Source organism: Siniperca chuatsi, linkage group LG12 (genome assembly GCF_020085105.1).
Source record: "Siniperca chuatsi isolate FFG_IHB_CAS linkage group LG12, ASM2008510v1, whole genome shotgun sequence".
NCBI classification, from domain to species: Eukaryota; Metazoa; Chordata; class Actinopteri; order Centrarchiformes; family Sinipercidae; genus Siniperca; species Siniperca chuatsi.
The window spans coordinates 17771384-17789176 of record NC_058053.1 but is presented as its reverse complement, the minus strand read 5'-3'; the positions used below and the strand labels follow the sequence as shown (position 1 = coordinate 17789176).

Below are 17793 nucleotides of genomic sequence, written 5' to 3'. Positions count from 1 at the left end.
ATGACATCACCTTGGGTTTAAGAAACTGTAATGGGAATTTTTCACTCTTTTCTGACATTTTATAGACCAGATGATTTTGTAATCGATTGATTGAGGAAATAATAAGCATATTTATCGATAATGAGTAGCAGCACTGAGAGATAGAGATAAACTGTATGGCATAATCTTAGACGGTAGACAGTATATATCGTTATATTGTCCATCCGTAGTATATACTATACTTCCAAGATGAAAGTACATTGGTTGGTATGTACTATCTATGAGTACTACTTCTGTGAGAAAGACAGTCAGAGAGAGAGAGAGAGAGAGAGAGAGAGAGAGTGTGTGTGTGTACACATAGTCTGTATTGTACCAGGACAGTGGTACATGTGTGGTGTGTGACTGCTGGCTGTCACACATGGCTGGGAATGAAATGAAGCATAAATAGTGATTATCCACAATCAAACCACTGGCATTCCCTCCTCCTTGTTCCCTTGGATATTGAACTTTTGCTACATATTTTCACATGATTATAACGTCTAAATAATAAAACAATAATGTTTAAATGTCGTTATGCCAACAAAAGGACTGATGGAGACAGACTTAGTACAAGCTGACTGCATACTAGCTACAGTGCACTGTATGCACGTGTATATCTTATGTGTGTGTGTGTGTGTGTGAAGATTAGCAGACACCCTTTTGACCTGGTCTTTTTATTTCTGCTTTTGCTGTTCGGTCTCTGGAAGGATTTTAAAGGTACATTAATGTCATCAAAAGTAGTAAAGTAATTTAAAAGGACATGGATCCATGTTTAGAGATGGGATCAAGCCAGAGTGACCACACAGCACCCAGGTGACGTCAAACGTCCGCTGGCAGACACACATGAATACTTTAGAGATATAATATAGACTGTATATACTTTATAACAGTCTATGGGTTTAGAGTATTTAAAGTTTATCCCATAGAATGTAAATAAAATGTGTGAACACATACAGGTATCTGGAATGAGACCAGAACAGATTCAAAACAGATTGTCAAATACAGAAGTTTTAGATTTAGCAGATTAATTTATATTTATTTGATATAACATCTAAACCATTAAATTAAATTTTATTTGTACAGCACCAATTCATAACAATTATCTCATTGCACTTTTCCTATAGAGCAGATCTAGACTGTACTCTTCACATTTAGAGAGACCCAACAAATCACACCAAGAGCAAGCAATCTTCATAGCACATGAAAATGACTCAAATAAAACAAACATGACTGCCATCAAGCTCTTACACATCACATATACATTCCCTTCTCTTTCTCATGTTGCTTCATGTACAGTATGAAACAAACCGAGTTTACATTGCGAATATACAACTCAGTAGATACTCTCTGGAGTAGAAAAACTACGTGAGGTCCAGCAGGGTTGTAGAGAAACTCTGACACATTTAACTCCACCCCTTTTCCTTTTCCTGTTTAGAGAGCTTCTCTGGATAATCTAGTTCTCTTCACACAATTCTGCACTCAGGATGTTTCCCATAAAACCAAACTTCACTAAGCCCACAGATAAACACAGCCCACACTCTCTGCACGTGCGAGAAAGAAAATTAGGCACACACTCACACATCCTGCCAATGAGGGAGAGCAAATTGGCTGACTAATTGAAGACATCTTTCAGTGCCCCACAACTCCATACAAATCTCATGGAGATTTACTGACCTTCTAATCCTCTATCACAATACTCTGCTTTTAACAGGGTTCATAATTGTACATGCATGGTTGTTTAAGAAGGCAATTTGTACACCAATGGAGGCAAAGAGCCAAGCTCACCAGGCCTTTCCTTGCCCTCACAATGCCGAACCACAGAGACTAATAATCACCACCACAGTCACGTTTCACAAAAAACCCCGCTATTCCTGAGGAAACAATACTTAAGCAAACAAAAGACACACATACTTAAACAACATGTGAGCACGCATGCACGTGCCAATACATCTACACAAACGCGGTACAAATGCAGAAAGGTCAGAGAGGTCTCTCTCTGACGTGAGGGCAACACCTCAGTGGAAAACGCATGACACCTCTGCCACACAATACACACATGGAAGCCCCACACACGGGCTTCTCATCTGAGGCTTCCTGCAGCACAGTACAATGGGCTCTTCCCCTGATTGTTACAGCCAGGCACTCTCTATATCATAGCCACTATTTTGGCAGGGGATGTGCTGGCCATTTTTCTATCCTTATCACAGGCAGACATCTTCCCCTCGCCCCGGACACACGCCTTCCTCCCCCATAAAACAATCACATTCAAGAATTCAGTCACGTGTCTGCTTTCCATCGGGTGACCCCATTACACATCACTCATTCACATTTAGGAGCAGGCTTATGCTTTTAAACGTTCCCAAGTGAACTGCACGGCTGTGTAACTAATGTCAATTGCATTTCCATCATTTGCATCTTTTTCCTATTCTCTTACGGATATTCACAACATACTCAGTTTGATTTAGTTTGACTGAGTGGTTGCAAAGTGAACCATGCCAAAAAGGCACATGCAGAAACAACATTTATCACAATCATCCACTTAGGTGGAAAGAGGGTAATTGCTGAAGCAGATGTCGCTGCTGGGCTTCCAGGTAGGAATCTGTAGCCAAAAACGTATCTTCCATAGTCACAGACCAAAATCCCACAACTCCTCTGCCAGCATCACCCCCTCATTCCATCGTGCTCAAACACATCTTGAAATATATTCTCAAACACACAAGAATCAAAGCCTCCCAAAGGGTCCTATACAAAACATCCTGTTATGTAATGCAGTAATGTTTACTGCCTCAAGAGCCTTCCTTCCTCCACCAACGGACGTTAATACACTATATTTGTACATGGTTTATGTATGTGTGTGAAGAGGTGGTGTACATGGTTCCATGCATGGAATCATATTTTTGCTTTCATGAACCTACTGGTTCAATTTTCCCACTTAAGTCTGGCATCTCCATGTAGAATGCAGAGCAGGAAATCCAGATAGTAGGATCCTCTGATGTACCGTAGAAACTGTCTCCAAGGCCCTAAAATGTGGCCTCTTAGAGTCAGAGCAGGTCTGACCATCAAAACTGACTTTAAGGGTTCAGTATGCTTCAAACAAACTAGTTCGTAAGAAGTGTCGTTCAAACACTAAAGGCAAAGGTGCCTATACCTGTTCCACATGGCCACACGATGTTAGAGAGGGGTGAGACGCAATCAATAGTACAACAGTCTCTCCTCAAAGGCATTTATAGTGTTGCACTCTGTTGTAAACAGCTCTGCACACGTGGCAGGTTGCTGCGTAATGTGGGTGATTAAACAATTAGTCGATGAACTGATTAGTTCATCAAGAGAAAAAATATTACAACTGATAAATAATTTCAGTGATTTTCGAGCAGAAATGCCAAATATTTGTTGGTTCCAGTTTGTCAAAAGTGAGGATTTGATACATTTTTGTCATATATGATAGTTAACTAAAGATCTTTGAGTTTTGGACTGTTGGTCAGACAAAACAAGATATTTGAAGATGTCGACTTAAACACTGGGAAACCGATGGTCATTTTTGGGAATTTTCTGACATTTCAAAGAAAAAACAATTGATCGATTAATCAAGAAAATAATCGGCAGACTGATTGAAAATAATTGTTAGTTACAGCCCTAGGGGTGTGCTTGTCAGATTGTGGATTTCGGTTACAGAAATTGACAGATTCCCGCCCCCCAATTATAATATCAAAAAAATGTCGAGGGAGCGGAGGGCAGACACTGTTTGATGACATCGCAAGTACTTTGTTTCAGGTGGGGATATGGTTGAAATGAACTAGTTCATGTTTATACCTATTCTGAAGTCAGGATGAAAATTCCATCGTAGAGAGGGGAGAGACACAATGAAAAGTTTAAATGGGGAAAGCTTATTTTCTCTCCACACACCTGGCCAATCACTGTGTAAAGTGGGCGTGAATGTCAGATTGATGTAGAAGGAGGGGGTTTCAGACTCTGTTCAACAATCCAACAAGCACTTTGGTTGAAGTACACTGAGGCCTTTAAGGTGCTAATATACTCTGTTAGAACTGCTTGTCGGATGGTTGAACAGCTTTGGAAGCCCCCTTCTGCCACACCTTTCTGACATTGGAATTGGGGGGTCAGTGTCCGACAATTTCTGTAGCTTTCTGAAACTGACAATCCGACATTCACCCACTTCACGCTATGATTGCTCAGCTGTGCAGAGGTGAGAAAGAAGCCAGGGTTTGAACTTCTCTCTCAAGTTCCCTTTTCTCATTTTTTACACAACTATCTATGTCACTTTTCGTGTTTACAACCGAGTGCAACACTATGAATGCTTTCCAGGCGAGACTGTCTGAAAATGTATGCCACTATCTCCATATTTAAATGATTATTGCATCCCCCCTCTCTCCATATTGGCCGGATTTTCAAATTTAAGTGTGGCTATTCAAAACAAGCATAACATTTGATGTGCTTGGACAACATGCGATACTTTTCTAGCATAACCTGGATCTTAATCTTATTTACAGTTGCTCTTGGGCAGTGAGTCACATCGCTCCCCATGAAATCCTGTTTGTTTACAAAGCAAGAGGAACGTGAAGATTATGAAAATAACAAATTAAATCTCACATGCAAAATATCTTGAGAATTAAATTTTCAATAGATAGGGGAATACCAAATGTAAAACATCACATAGAGACGGATGGTGGGAATCAATTATACGACACAGAGGCTGGAGTCTGGTTCAAAGAAGTGAAACAGTCCCGTGGGTCAGATCTGAATTTGATATTAAACAGAAACATATGTATTTTCTGAGACATAGTTGAGATTGAAAAATTCTGCGTCAGATGGAATCTTCAGAGAGTGCTGTTTGATTGGTTACTGTTTCTTTCATGTAAAATCAACTCTTCAACCACCTCATTACCTACAGCTCATAACAGCTGAAACTGACTCCTTATTATCCTGTCAACAACCTCTTTAATGTGCACAGTAAGGTTGTCATGATACCAGAATTTTAAACTTTGATACAATACTAGTATAAAAAACGATACTCAATACCTCTTTTGACCACGGCAAAAGGAAAAAAAGTCCTAGGCACATAAACTATAATAATAATAATAGTTTGATGATTATTATTATTTTTTATTAACAACCTGCACACAGTGCTGGTACAGAAAAAGTCACTGAACACATATTGAGGACCAATTGATTTCATCTGTGCAGCCTTGGGCTGAAAATCTGATTGTAGATCAGTTTTTTTTATAGCTTTGGTACTTTCGATACTATCGAATGTATAATTAATGGAGATCGCATTATAAAACACGTGGTATCGAAAAAGTATCGAAAAAGTGTCGAAGTATCGATACTTTCAACAACCTTAGTGCACAAATGGAGATATTTTACCAGAAAGTCAGATGCTGGTTGTACATCACACCCAGAAACTGAATCTATTTTGTTTTAACTCAAGTTATTTGTATAATCAATGTGAGCTGTTCCTTCATTTGATAGTTAACTTGCCTGCACAGAGCACATGGATGGTGCCAAACTAAAATTAGACTGCTGTCTTCCAGTATCACTGCTTGGAGCAAAGTTGCACAATACACAGAGGAGCTGAGCTGTGTCACACGCTTATAATCGAGGACTGACCAAATGTGATAAAAGCAAGAGACAACGGGCCTTTTCATCACACCAGAGAAAATAACTTTTCATCTGGGAGCCTTGAGTATGATATTAAATGTCTGACAGAAACACTGGCCACCTGACATCTAGCACAAGCTGCAACAAACAGAGAAGCAAAACATCTGCACGTGCTGCATGCTCACAAACACACAGAAACACATATGGATTCAGCATCATGTGAGCAAAATAAAGTAGGTCATGCAAAGTCAGTGGGTCTGGAGAGAGAGAGAGGATAATTAATGAATTACCATTTTTATGGGCTTTTACTTTGGCCCAGTCAAACATTATAATCATTTAATGAAACATCTGTATTCTCTCTTTCACTTAAACTTCTCTGACAATTTGTCAGAGTGAGGTCAAATCCAAGTGAGGGAGTGATGCACGTAGGTGTGTGAGAAAAACAATAAATCCATTTACGAGAACAGCAAGGTTTTTTTCCAAAGCAGGAACAGAGAACTGTAATGTCAACAAATGCATGGAGCTGCTCCACTGATAATGAAGATGTATTTTGTCCTATAACAGGAAGACATGATACGCTCCATGGCTCCATTCACTAATAGATTCCTCTTTACTGTCACCATGTGAACGCCAACATACGACATTCACTAAGTGTGTTTTCATTCAACTGTTTTTATGCACATTTTCAATTTGCGCATAAAAAAATACTGTGGCAACACTGAAAATTAGACAAAAAGTCAACATATTGCAAAAACGTTTTTACACAGTTTTTATACAACAAAAGTTGGTGTATCAATAAAAACAAAATGCAACAAAGTGCAATGGAAACAGACATCAGATCTGTGCGGAGCGATGAGGATACTATAACCAAAGTCAAATTAATACATAAAACAAACAGAAAAGCCATTTTCCCCTCACGTTTTCCATCGTTTTTGTTCGTTTGAGGTTTGGCTGGTGCTCATTTAATTACATTGTTGCGATCTCTTCTTCTGCAATTGTACCCAAATGGAGAATTAGCACCACCAGCTGTTTATCTTGATGAACCCAACTCCTAATATTAAGTAGTGGATGGAAACGTGCATTAAGTCGCATTTTCTTTCGCCAATTTACTGGCAATTTGTTTAAAATTTGCGCTAAATTTGGATGTAAACTTGGCTACTGTCACTGTTGATTTGCTAGTGACATCAACTAGTCATTAATCTAGTTTTCACGGAGCTCTAGACAAATTACTTAAAACAATTCATAAATAGAGGTTAAGCTCATGCTTAAGGACATTTCAACAGGACATTAGGCTGCTGCAGGGACCTTTGACCTTTCCTTGACATAACTCTTATCAGCCCCATGAATGGTTAATCTTTTCTTCAGTTTGGATTTAGGGACAAAACATCACAGCCCTGCTTCATGTATCATACAGGGACATTTTATCCAGCCATATGCAATTAATTAGTCATAATAACAAGGCACAAGTTAGGCAGTTTGCTTAAAGGACCATACCAGTGTTTTTGCAAGTTTTCAACATTTCAGCATTCCTTCTTTGTGTTTCCCTGGACAGTGTTTCCTTGCTGAGCTACAGTGGAGGGATGGTAACATGAAGAGGGAATTTCATACTAAAAGACTAAAAACTTTGGAAGATACTCATTTGATTTGTCTAACTGAGACTGGCGAAACCTATGGAAGATATTTTTGGTCATAATTCAAATTGAAAGTCCAAATAGAAAATGTAATCGAAAAAAACATAAAATGGTAATTTGAAAATGTAAAATTACAATAAAAAACTGAAATTTAAAATTCAAAAGCTTAAATGGAAATGCTCAAACTGAAAGCTTAAATTGTAAAGATGAAATTGAATATGGCAATATATATCAGAAAATAGAAACATCAAATATGAAACTCCAAATGGGAAACTGAAAAGCTTAAATGAAATTACATAAATTAAAAATTTGGCGTTTTCCATTTGCCTTTAGATTTTCAAGCTGTATGTAAATGAGAAGGTGCGGCCCAAAGGCTGCAGGGGGGGGTTTGAATCTTCTGAGGCGCAGAGGCTGCTTATGGACAGCAGGGGAGTTCTGCCTGCTATAAAACACACTGCAGTGAAAACAGAGCAAGTACAGCAAGCTGGTCGGAGGAACGACTATTATTTATAAGGCAGTGGCATCAACTTAATGAAAGTATTCTAACTAAATGGAAAAGATCAAATTTAAACTGCTTAATGTCAAATGCCAAATAGTAACGTGCAAATTACATTTTTGTTTTTCTATTTAAGCTTTTAATTTTCCATTTTGAGTTTCCTATTTGATGTTTCTCTTTTTGTAATTCCATTGCCATATTCAATTTAATTTTATCTTTATAAATTAAGCTTTCAGTTTGAGCACTTCCATTTAAACTTTAGAATTTTAAATTTCACTTTTTTATTATAATTTTACATTTTAAACTTGCTTTTTCAGGTTCCTTTTTCTTTTTAAGTTTAATTATGGCCTGATTACTCCTAGTTGTGTAGTAAAATAATAATCTTTTAAATTTGATCTCTTTAAATTTTCTGTTTGGACTTTTAATTTGAATTATGACCAAAAATATCCTCCATAGAAACCTCATATGAAGCTAATATGAAGCTGAACTTCAGAATGCTCTTTGCATGAAATTGGACTGTGGATTTTGACCACATGCCTTTCTCACTAAGGAGAGTATTGGTTAAAGTTATTTTGTAACATATAAGCACACTTTTTTACTCATAGAGCTCAACAACTTATCATCATACCTGCAGAGGTCATGACCCCACCCCTCAATCCCTGCCAGGTCAAGGGTCAAGCAAAGCACAACTTATTGTAGCTCTACATGAACCCCCATTTCTGTTTATACATTTAGCAAAAGCAAAAACACAGTGAATGTCCTCATTTCAACCAGTAAAATTGCAACATGAGTTATTTCACAAGAAACTTTTTTGTGCTTTGCTGCTGTTTACCAGCATGCAAAGCCAAGAACCCTCCTACAGGAGGAACTCCCCAAACCAGACACTCCCACAGTCTGCATAAGTCTGCCCAGCAGTTGCAAGAAAGACAAACCAAGCCTGGAGACACCATCAGGTTCATTTTTATACCTTAATTGTCAACAGGCTTCAGTTTGCAACTGAAAGCTTACAAGCAAATATCAACAACACGTGGGAGAGAAAACTTACCGCGTGCACTCCTGATGCGAGATTGGCGATGGAGAGGCACAGAAGCAGCAGCCTGTAGTCAATGAAAATGACAGCGTTAATAATGCTGATTAATCAATGAATCCCGTGGTAATGTTTTGCAGTGAAATATGCTCATATTCTGCTTACCTCAGATTCGTCAGTCCTCTGTTGTGTTGTCCTTGCATGGTCCCACTCATGCGGACCGCAAACTTCAGTTCCACTCCGCTGTTTCACTTGTAGAGACACTTCTACAGCATGACTGCCCGACCTGAGGCTCAGCAAGACCCCCATCGTTAATAATCACTGTCCACTCATGAGTCCATACATTTGACCCGCTTGGTTAGTGTCTAAAGATATTTACAACTTTATTATTTTCCAACATTTTTACTGTAAAGAATTGCTTCACAAAGTGATCCATATGGAACAGTTCTCTCTTGTGGAACAGTTACAATGATAAATCAAATGTTCACGAATAAATGTCATTAATTTGCCGGCAGTTTGATAAAGTAGGCTACATTACTTACAGTCACCCCAGACTTGCGTGCGATGGTAAGATGAAAGAAATGGATATCACTTGGAAGAGATGCGCGGGTTCCCGAGCTGAAACGTTTCAGAACAGGTACCTGTGGCACCAAAACCTCCTCAAATATTCTCACAAAAACACCAAAGAGAGCCCAGTAGTCCCTCTCCTTACAGAGAAAAGTCAAAGTGTTTGTAACAGCAGGGTTGAGACCGTTTGCCTGGGCGAGGGTGGCCGTTGTGGGAGGGGGTGTGGTGCAGCAGAAACTAGACCAAGTTGCATTGATCCGAACCTCATATCGTCTCGGACAAAGATGCAGCCAAACGTGCTGCCCGCGCTCTGCCGATAAACCGTGAAATATCTGAAGAAAGAAGACAAGAAGCGGTCAACAGGTGGTTGTTTGCGGGCCCTCTGCACTGTTGCGCACAAAGTTTCCACTGCGCACCGCCACGATGCTGTTACCGGCCGGCACCCTGTTACTGCTGGCGGCTCTCTACTCAAGTGTAGACCTGTCAGGGGCTGAGGTGAGTGGATGAAGCATCTATAACATTGTGGGCAGCTTAAAAGTATACTTGTGCAGAAAGTATCACAAACTTTATCTGAATGAGTTAATGTGTATAACTTTCTGAGGATGATTTTAGACTTCCTTCGGGTATTTAGGCGAGACCTGCACACATGTAGCCTGTAGCTTGTGGGCAACCAGCTGTTTTTCTCTCATTCAGTCTGTTTAAACAAATCATTTACTGTGCGCATCCATAATCGTGCTTTAGTCGTTGAAATAGACACATCTCATTGTTTCAGTGTCATTCAGACGCACTTTCTTTATTCCAGATGTTCATATATATATATATATATATTAGCGCTGTAGTGTTTTTATGTGTCTTGCCATACACTTCTTGTCTGTTTGGTCGGGTTCTATCAACCAGTTCTAAATAGTCTGAGTTGAATCTGCTCCCAGTCCAGCCTCCTCCGCTTCTGCTGGAGAGGAGAAGTGAGAGAGAGGGAGAGGGTGGGGCAGAGTGCCTACAGTAGCTTTGTTTGTGTGTGTGTGTGTGTGTGTGTGTGTGTGTGTTAAAGAGAGGTATGGCGAGGTAATGAGGGAGACAGAGATGTGTATGCAGTTTCTCACCTGAAGTCAGTGGAGTCAAAGAAAATGTTTGTTTGATGTTTGACAAGAAACATGTTTAGAAATTTAAATTTAAGGAATTTTACCATTGACCTTTTTGAAAATGTCCACTTATAACTTATAGTCCTATAAGTGTAACTAGCTATACTGTACCAGCTATGCTTTCAACCAAATCAGACTTTTCCACAGAAGCATTTTCCAAAATTTGTTCATGTATGTTGAGATCCATCCTCATTGGGCTGTTTGTTGAAATATACATAACTACAGCAGTCACCTTCTGCTGAGAGGCTTGTCAGATGTGGTGCTTTATTTTGAAACATTTGCAGTGGAAACATCTCTCTCACACAAGAGAAGCAGAAATCCAGGTGAGGGGGAGGAAACACCTGTGGACTGTATAAAGCGTTAAGATGAGGAAGAACAGGCTGTTAATCAGTTAGTGTTACTGCACAATGGAGCGATGTGAGATGTTTCAGAAAAAATTAACACCTCACAAGGGAGCCTGGCGTTAACATGTGGGGAGTTTCTCCATCTTCTGGGGTGTTATATTTTCAGCTGTGATGGATTGTAGATGGGAGCTGTCATCATGAAGTGCCAAAAAAGTCCCTTTCCCCAGATGTTTTATCGAAAAAACAAACATTATTCGCTTTAGTGTTCACAATAAATTGATTCAGGGAGCTGCGTAGGATGTGTATGATGTTAAGAGCCAACATATCAGGTTAAACAAAGCAGCAGAGGCAACTTTTATCCACTGCCTGCCTGGATTTAGAAGCACACACAAGACAGACGTAGGACATCTGGAAAGAGGAGAGGATGGGTGAGGAGGTGTATATCTGGCTGAACATCTTGTCACTGATCAGATGACACACATGAAATTGGAGTAATTCATCATTCTGGATTCATTGTTGGGAGTTGCATATTTTCCCATCCACCCATGGGAGGTCCACCAACAGGAAGTTTGTGATCCCGTCAGGGGCTTTCATCCATCCAGAGCTGCATGGTGAACAGAAAGGGGCTTCCCTCATCAGTTATATCCAGAACAATGACACAGATAGGCTGAAATGCAGTTGTATTTAACCTGCACCTTCATAAATAAAATAAAAAAACTGTGTTTGGCCGATGTCCACAAGGCACTTCGATGTGTTTATCTCTTCTTTGTCTCCACATACACAGGGACATGACGTTGACTAAGTATCAGAGCCTCCTGTCTGGGCTCCTTCACAATCAGTGAGGCTAAACTGAGGCCAGGAGTGGATACAGTATAAACTATTCACGGTCAACCACAAATGCATGCAAGCACACACAAATGTGATAACCCTGAGCCTAGAATGGGTCAGGCTTACTTTAGAAAGGCAGTAATGAAGATATAATGTAAGATTGCCTTAGCCTTTATACTCTATTTAAGGATGAAGCAACAAGCAAATATTTAGATCTATGTAGACCTTTGCTCCCAATTTTTTCACTGCATCATCTGATCCTGAGTGAATTTCCCCACTGTTTATATAATTATATAACAACAGAATAGAGTTTCTCTCCCTTGGCGGTCATTTAATCTGGTCAGAATGAGTCATTTGTAATTCCTAGAGGAGAAGGAGGAGGAGGAAGAGGAGGAATAAAGGCAGATTAGCAGATTCCTGGAGTGAGAGTTTGTGTGTGGGATGTTGGATGGATTGACTGGGAAAGGCAGTAGCTGGTGGGAAAGACAAGCTTCTCTGTGCTGCCAGGTTCCTGCTCCCGGCTTGGCCACGATGTCCCAGGACAGGATGAACCCTTAGGGAGGATGAACACAACTCAAATATGGAGGAAGCAGCACTGAGAGCCGTTAATCCCTGTACTGCCTTAGGAATGTGTGTATATTGTCTGGTGAAAGCTTAGAATCATTATCAACACTTGATCTGTGGGTTAAGCTGCCCAAAGTGCCGACAAGGCTGCTTGTAGTTTGGTCTAGGCCTGATCCTGTGGCCCAACCTCCTCCCCATCACCCCCCCCACAGAGACAACAGCTGACCCTGTTACCGTGACTGGCCACCAACCAGGCAATGCACCCTGGGAAGACACAACCTGCCTGACCCCTGTCCCCCAGTGTTGTAAAAATGCCTACATTTGGAAGAGTTGTGATTGTGTTTGTGTCCCCATATTTTGACAGGCGTCTCTGGGCGGCAAAGATAAGTCTCCCCTAACCTGGATACTCAAGTAGTGTGGCAGGTATGCCCCACTTTCCACCTGTGTGTGTTTCTCTGTGTGTGTTCCCTGTCTGTGCCAAGTGAGAAGAGGATTAAACAGTGGTTAAGCATGGTAAAGCCCTGTTTAATTCCCTGTGGTCCAAGTATCATCGAGAAGGCATTTAATTTAGATTTGTCATTGCTGCATTTTTACATTTCACACATAAAACACTTCTTTTTGTCCCACACTAATATTTTCTGCGCGTTAACTCCCTTGAGATCAACTTGTGTGTTATCCTTGAGATCGGTTACTTCCCCGAGGTGTATTGTTATGGTGAAAGTGCAATTTGGCAGTCTAACTGTGAAATTGGTGAGTCATTTGTGGTTTGGACAGAGATGGTGTAATGGATACGTCTGTCTAACAGGGAGGTGGGAGGTGAGGAGTGATGGAGAGCAAGGCTGCTAGAGGAGTGAGAGAAGGAGTTGACGAGGTTATGAGCCCCACAAGTGGAGGAATGTGGGTCGGAGCTAGAGATGATACCCCGTACCAAATCTTTTAGTCTCACTCTCTGGTCCTTGACCTGCACTTCCAACTGCAGAAGCCAAACTGTCCAACTGATGGAGCATAATAAAGATAGTGATGATGGTATCATTAGATTTATGACTTTGTATTGGTCTACATAAAGTGAAGAGTGAAGTTTTGGCTGTCTCTTCCTTCAGCTGTTCTCTCTGTCAGTTTTTGGCCGGAAAAGCTTCTGTTTTAGTGTCTTGCTTTAGATACAAAGGACAGGTGGAAGACTAAATAATAGTGTTTAGTCAAGGTTTACGTAGAATGCAAATGGCTTGACTACTTTAATATAACCCTTTCAGACAACACAGTCAACATTGCAATATTTTCTATTCCATTTTTGCCTTTATTTGACAGTGTGACAGTATAAAGAGACAGAATACACAGGGAAGAAGCCGGCTGGAAATCGAACTAGGTTGCGGGTACATGGTACGCATCTTTAACTTCCCGCCAGAACAATTTAAAAGACTTTAGAATACAAAAGCTATGACATTATTTATAATTTTCTCAATATCAATGTTTACAGTATTTATTAGCTGTATTGCCTGCTTGATTATCTAACAACAAAGAGTAATGTTGAATGAAACTCAAACCTTCTCATCAGTGGTTGGTGTTTTTCTTGCTTTACCTGGAAATGTTGCTGCTTTTGTTCCAGCCTGAGCGCCAGTGAAAGATCTTTGGAAGTTCCTGAGCATCTTACATAGAAATTCAACAATACCTCTCTCTCTCCTGTATCACACCAACATGGAACTTTGCCTGGAAAGTTTAGGAAAGGGGTATGTGTGTGTGTGTGCGTGTGCGTGTAAAAATACAACATACCAATGACAACAATCAAAACACACTATTTCTATTTTTTCCATTAAAGTGCCCCTCTTGTTCCTCTAATATGTAGAGATGGATGTTCTCAGATAAACATCATAGAGTCCGTGCCTTCTCCCTCTGTCAACGTGACAGACTTATCTACATGACTTATTCACTTTTGAAGTCATTAACATGCCTCTCATACAGAAGAAGAAATGTTCAAAACAAAACCTGAGTTTTTCTCCTCATACTTGTATTTCATGTCTTATTTTTGTATCTCACACTGCACAAGAAATGACTTAGGGTATCTGAAACAAAAATACAGTTTGTTCTTAGCAAAAATCCATCCAAATTAAATAAAGATAAAATCTGAGGTGGCTCAAATGAATAGCTGATCTTTTATACCACACTGCAGAACTGAGTGTTCTTGACCTGATGTTGCATCAGCAGGTCAGTCAGGGTGGTTGTGGTTTGTCAAATGGTAAAAGATCACTGCAGATAACAGACTGGGTTTTGGCAAGATGTTGTGGTTATGGCAACAAAAAAAAAATCTGTGATCAATGCAGTTGTTCATGGATGTTGGTTAAATTGTATCTCTGATTGCCTGAATGTTGAGTCTGATAGTTAAATACATTATTACTGTCGGTCACTTTTGGTTTTAAACTCACCAGAATGTAACGCTATTTTTATGCTCAAGCTTCAATCAGACCTTCTACGGTGGTCCAATGTGCAAGAATACATGATAAAGTGCCCTCTAGGGTGCCCATCCAGTGGAGAAAAGCAATGCAGTGGCATTTATGGTTGCATTACATGCAATCCCATGCCCCTCAGACAGCCTGAGTCCACCACTGACTTCTTTAGTTATATACAACTGTGAAAACGTACGACAATCATCTGACATGCACATCACCTCAAACACGGTTCAAGTTAAATGTCCTCTTTGTTACACCCTCTTCATTATTGCATGATCTTTTGAAGACTACATTGCTGGTGAGGCATTGGTCCTCTCAGTCAACAACTGAATTAGGGTTTTATTCTATTAATTTTGGTTATTTCTCTTTCAGTCAAACTTTGAAACTCTCTTTGCTCCTCACATTGCCTTCTACAAACAACTGAGGTTCATTTGTTCTAGAAACAAAGTCAGTTTCCCAGCTGAGAACTAACCTTTTAGTTGTGCTAATTAGAGCTAGGTATCGAACCTCAATACTTTTTGAGTATTGACTGAAATGTGTTCATAACATTGTGTATTGAAAAGTGTCAGATATTGAAAGCTGGCATAGAATGCTTGGTTAGATTCTTAGGCTTAATGCCTATTTTTTTGTTCTGATATTTCCTGATCTAAATTAGGAATGTTTCTAACTTCAGATTGTAATTTATATAAAAAAATAATTCAAACGATACTCAACCCTAATTATGTCCAAGAACGAGTTACAGCACTGGCCTCTTTTTGGGTCCATGCTCAGATTACATGAGTTTCAAAGTTCTAAATGATTAGAAATAGGTTTGAATCACACGCATGAGGAGACATTTCATAGATTATCTGCTCGCAATTCAGAAGCATACTCACATTACAAGATTAGATTAGAAAATGAGGCATCACACGCTACACGATGTTAAGATTGTCTTGCCAGAGGGAGCTATACACCTACAGATTCCTGTCTCACACACACTTATCTCGCTCTTTTGAGAGTGCAAAGAACAAGGTTAGTTTGTGTGTTGAGTGTGTAACTGATGATGTTAGTGATGGTTTCTGCCCTCTTAAAGGAAGTTTTTCCTTGTCACTGTCACCAAATGCTTGCTCATGGTGGGATTTGTTGAGTCTCTGTAATTAATATTATAAAGAGTACGGTCTAGACCTGCTCTATAGGAAAAGCGCAATGAATTTTGGCGCTATATAAATAAAATTGAATTAAATTCATGGCACATTAAGCCAGGATGAATACGGGGAAGCTGGATGTCGCCGGTGCTGAAGAAAGAGAGATACTTACATTAAGACCACATGATATTACAGATGACACAGGCACATGCTTCATATTTGCCCTATTAGAAGTTAATTGATTAAGGCTCTTGCCAGAATGTGGCATATGTGGTGTGTGGCGCCTTTCAATAAGTCTGAGCATTAGATGAATGGAGACATTTGTTATTTCTGTCAGCTGAACATGATGATGTCTGAAGCGGTGCAATCTGTTTTTTTTTTGTGCCTTACACCTCCCACTGTAGACCTCACATATTCCTGCAATCTCTTCTCATCTTAACTGAGCTAGAGAGACTCTTTATTTTTTACCAGACATGGTAGTACTGGACTGTTTTGGCACTAAATATACAGAGGATGATTAATAGAAATAGCAGCTTATGAGTCAGATCCAACTGTAATTCAGAGGACTTGAGAGTGCCTGTGTATCCATAGACCTTTGAAGCTATTTCCTGGAAGAACAGATGCTTTATCCATCTTCTCCCGTGTTGCTCCTTTATGTTGCTGCTCTGTCGACTTGCTGGACAATGAGAATTGTTCATTATGTAGCTGTTATTCTACCAAAGTATTCCAGAAAAAAAGGCTTAATCAGATAACTTTGAGTAGGAAATGAGCTAAGCCAATCAAATGACGTAGTTCACATTAGGAGAAGAGGAGATATGCTAATCTTTCAATGCATAGCTGAGTCTCGGGACAGATTAAGACATTTTAACTGATACAAGATCAGATCTGTTGTCAGGGTTCAGCATCTCTAAGGCCTCAGGGCGGGGAAATCTTTAAGTTACAGTCTCCATATGTTCAAACGGCAGTGATGTAAGGCTCATGTAGGAGATAAGACTTGATATGGAAACAGGAGAACAATAGCAGCACTGTGTATTAGATAGCTATCATCTGTAGTGTATGGTATGATAATGGGGCTAAAGAGCTCCATTATCCACTAGTTTGTTGCAGACTTGAAAGTGAAGTGCAGGGATAAAGGCTGTCTTTCTCACACTTATCCTTAAACCCGCTGTGCTTCTGATGTCAATGATAATTTTACAAGGGGGGCAATTTCCTCATTGGGAACCAACAACATCAACATATGTGCAACACGCACACTTGGAAAAGCCTTTGTTAAAAAGTATGTGAAATAGAGCTTACATGCCCACACACACACTTCCTGTATATGTACAGTATACTCCCCGATGGATGCATTGTGTCACTCTGTATAACAGTGATGGTAATGCTTCTTTGTATATATAACTAACTCAAATCCCAGATGCTTCCATGTAACACGTGTGTGTTTTTTGAGAGAGAGCGAGAGACTTGGTTTTCTATTTCAGTTTCAGTTTTTAGCCAAGCGAGCAGCATGGCTCCTGGGATGGCATTGTTGGTAGGCCGGTCCGGACTGAAATATCTGAACAACTACTGGATGGACTGCCATGATACCTTGTACAGACATTTAGATTAATCCTTATTTGGTGATTCCCTGACCTTTTCTCTTGTGCCACCAGCAGGTCAAAGTTATGACCTCCTGTGAAATATCTCAACATCTACTTGATGGATTGGCACAAAATGTTCATATAGACATTCATGGTCCCCAGAGGATGAATCCTACTGACTTTGGTGATCCCCTGACTTTTCCTTTAGTGCCACATTGAGGTTGACATTTGTGGTTTTGAGTGAAATGTCTCAACAACTATTGAACAGATTTCCATGAAATTTGGTACAAACAATGGCTCCTCATGATGAATTGTAATAACTTTGATCCTTTGGCTTTTCATCTGATGCCATTGTCAGGTCAAAATTTGAATTGTCCATTATTTTGATTTATGACCAAATACCTGCAAAGCTAATGACATTTCC

General features: G+C 39.8%; 2 protein-coding genes across 3 annotated transcripts in view; one reads left to right on the top strand and one right to left on the bottom strand.

The window, feature by feature from the left end:
* The window catches only part of col4a2 (collagen, type IV, alpha 2), a 69877-nt gene extending 60381 nt beyond the window's left edge, over positions 1 to 9496 (bottom strand). For both annotated transcript variants that reach the window (XM_044216567.1, XM_044216568.1), the window contains exons 1-3: positions 9328 to 9496; positions 8951 to 9071; positions 8804 to 8855 (exon numbers count right to left, since the gene is read on the bottom strand). In XM_044216567.1, the coding sequence (XP_044072502.1) occupies positions 8804 to 8855; positions 8951 to 9000 (102 nt within the window). In that variant the 5' untranslated portion in view covers positions 9001 to 9071; positions 9328 to 9496. The remainder of the gene's footprint in view (positions 1 to 8803; positions 8856 to 8950; positions 9072 to 9327) is intronic.
* Positions 9497 to 9619: 123 nt separating this feature from the next.
* col4a1 (collagen, type IV, alpha 1) overlaps positions 9620 to 17793 on the top strand; it is a 47671-nt gene continuing 39497 nt past the window's right edge. Inside the window, exon 1 of the mRNA XM_044216571.1 lies at positions 9620 to 9847. Coding sequence (XP_044072506.1) covers positions 9776 to 9847 — 72 coding nt within the window. The 5' untranslated portion in view covers positions 9620 to 9775. The remainder of the gene's footprint in view (positions 9848 to 17793) is intronic.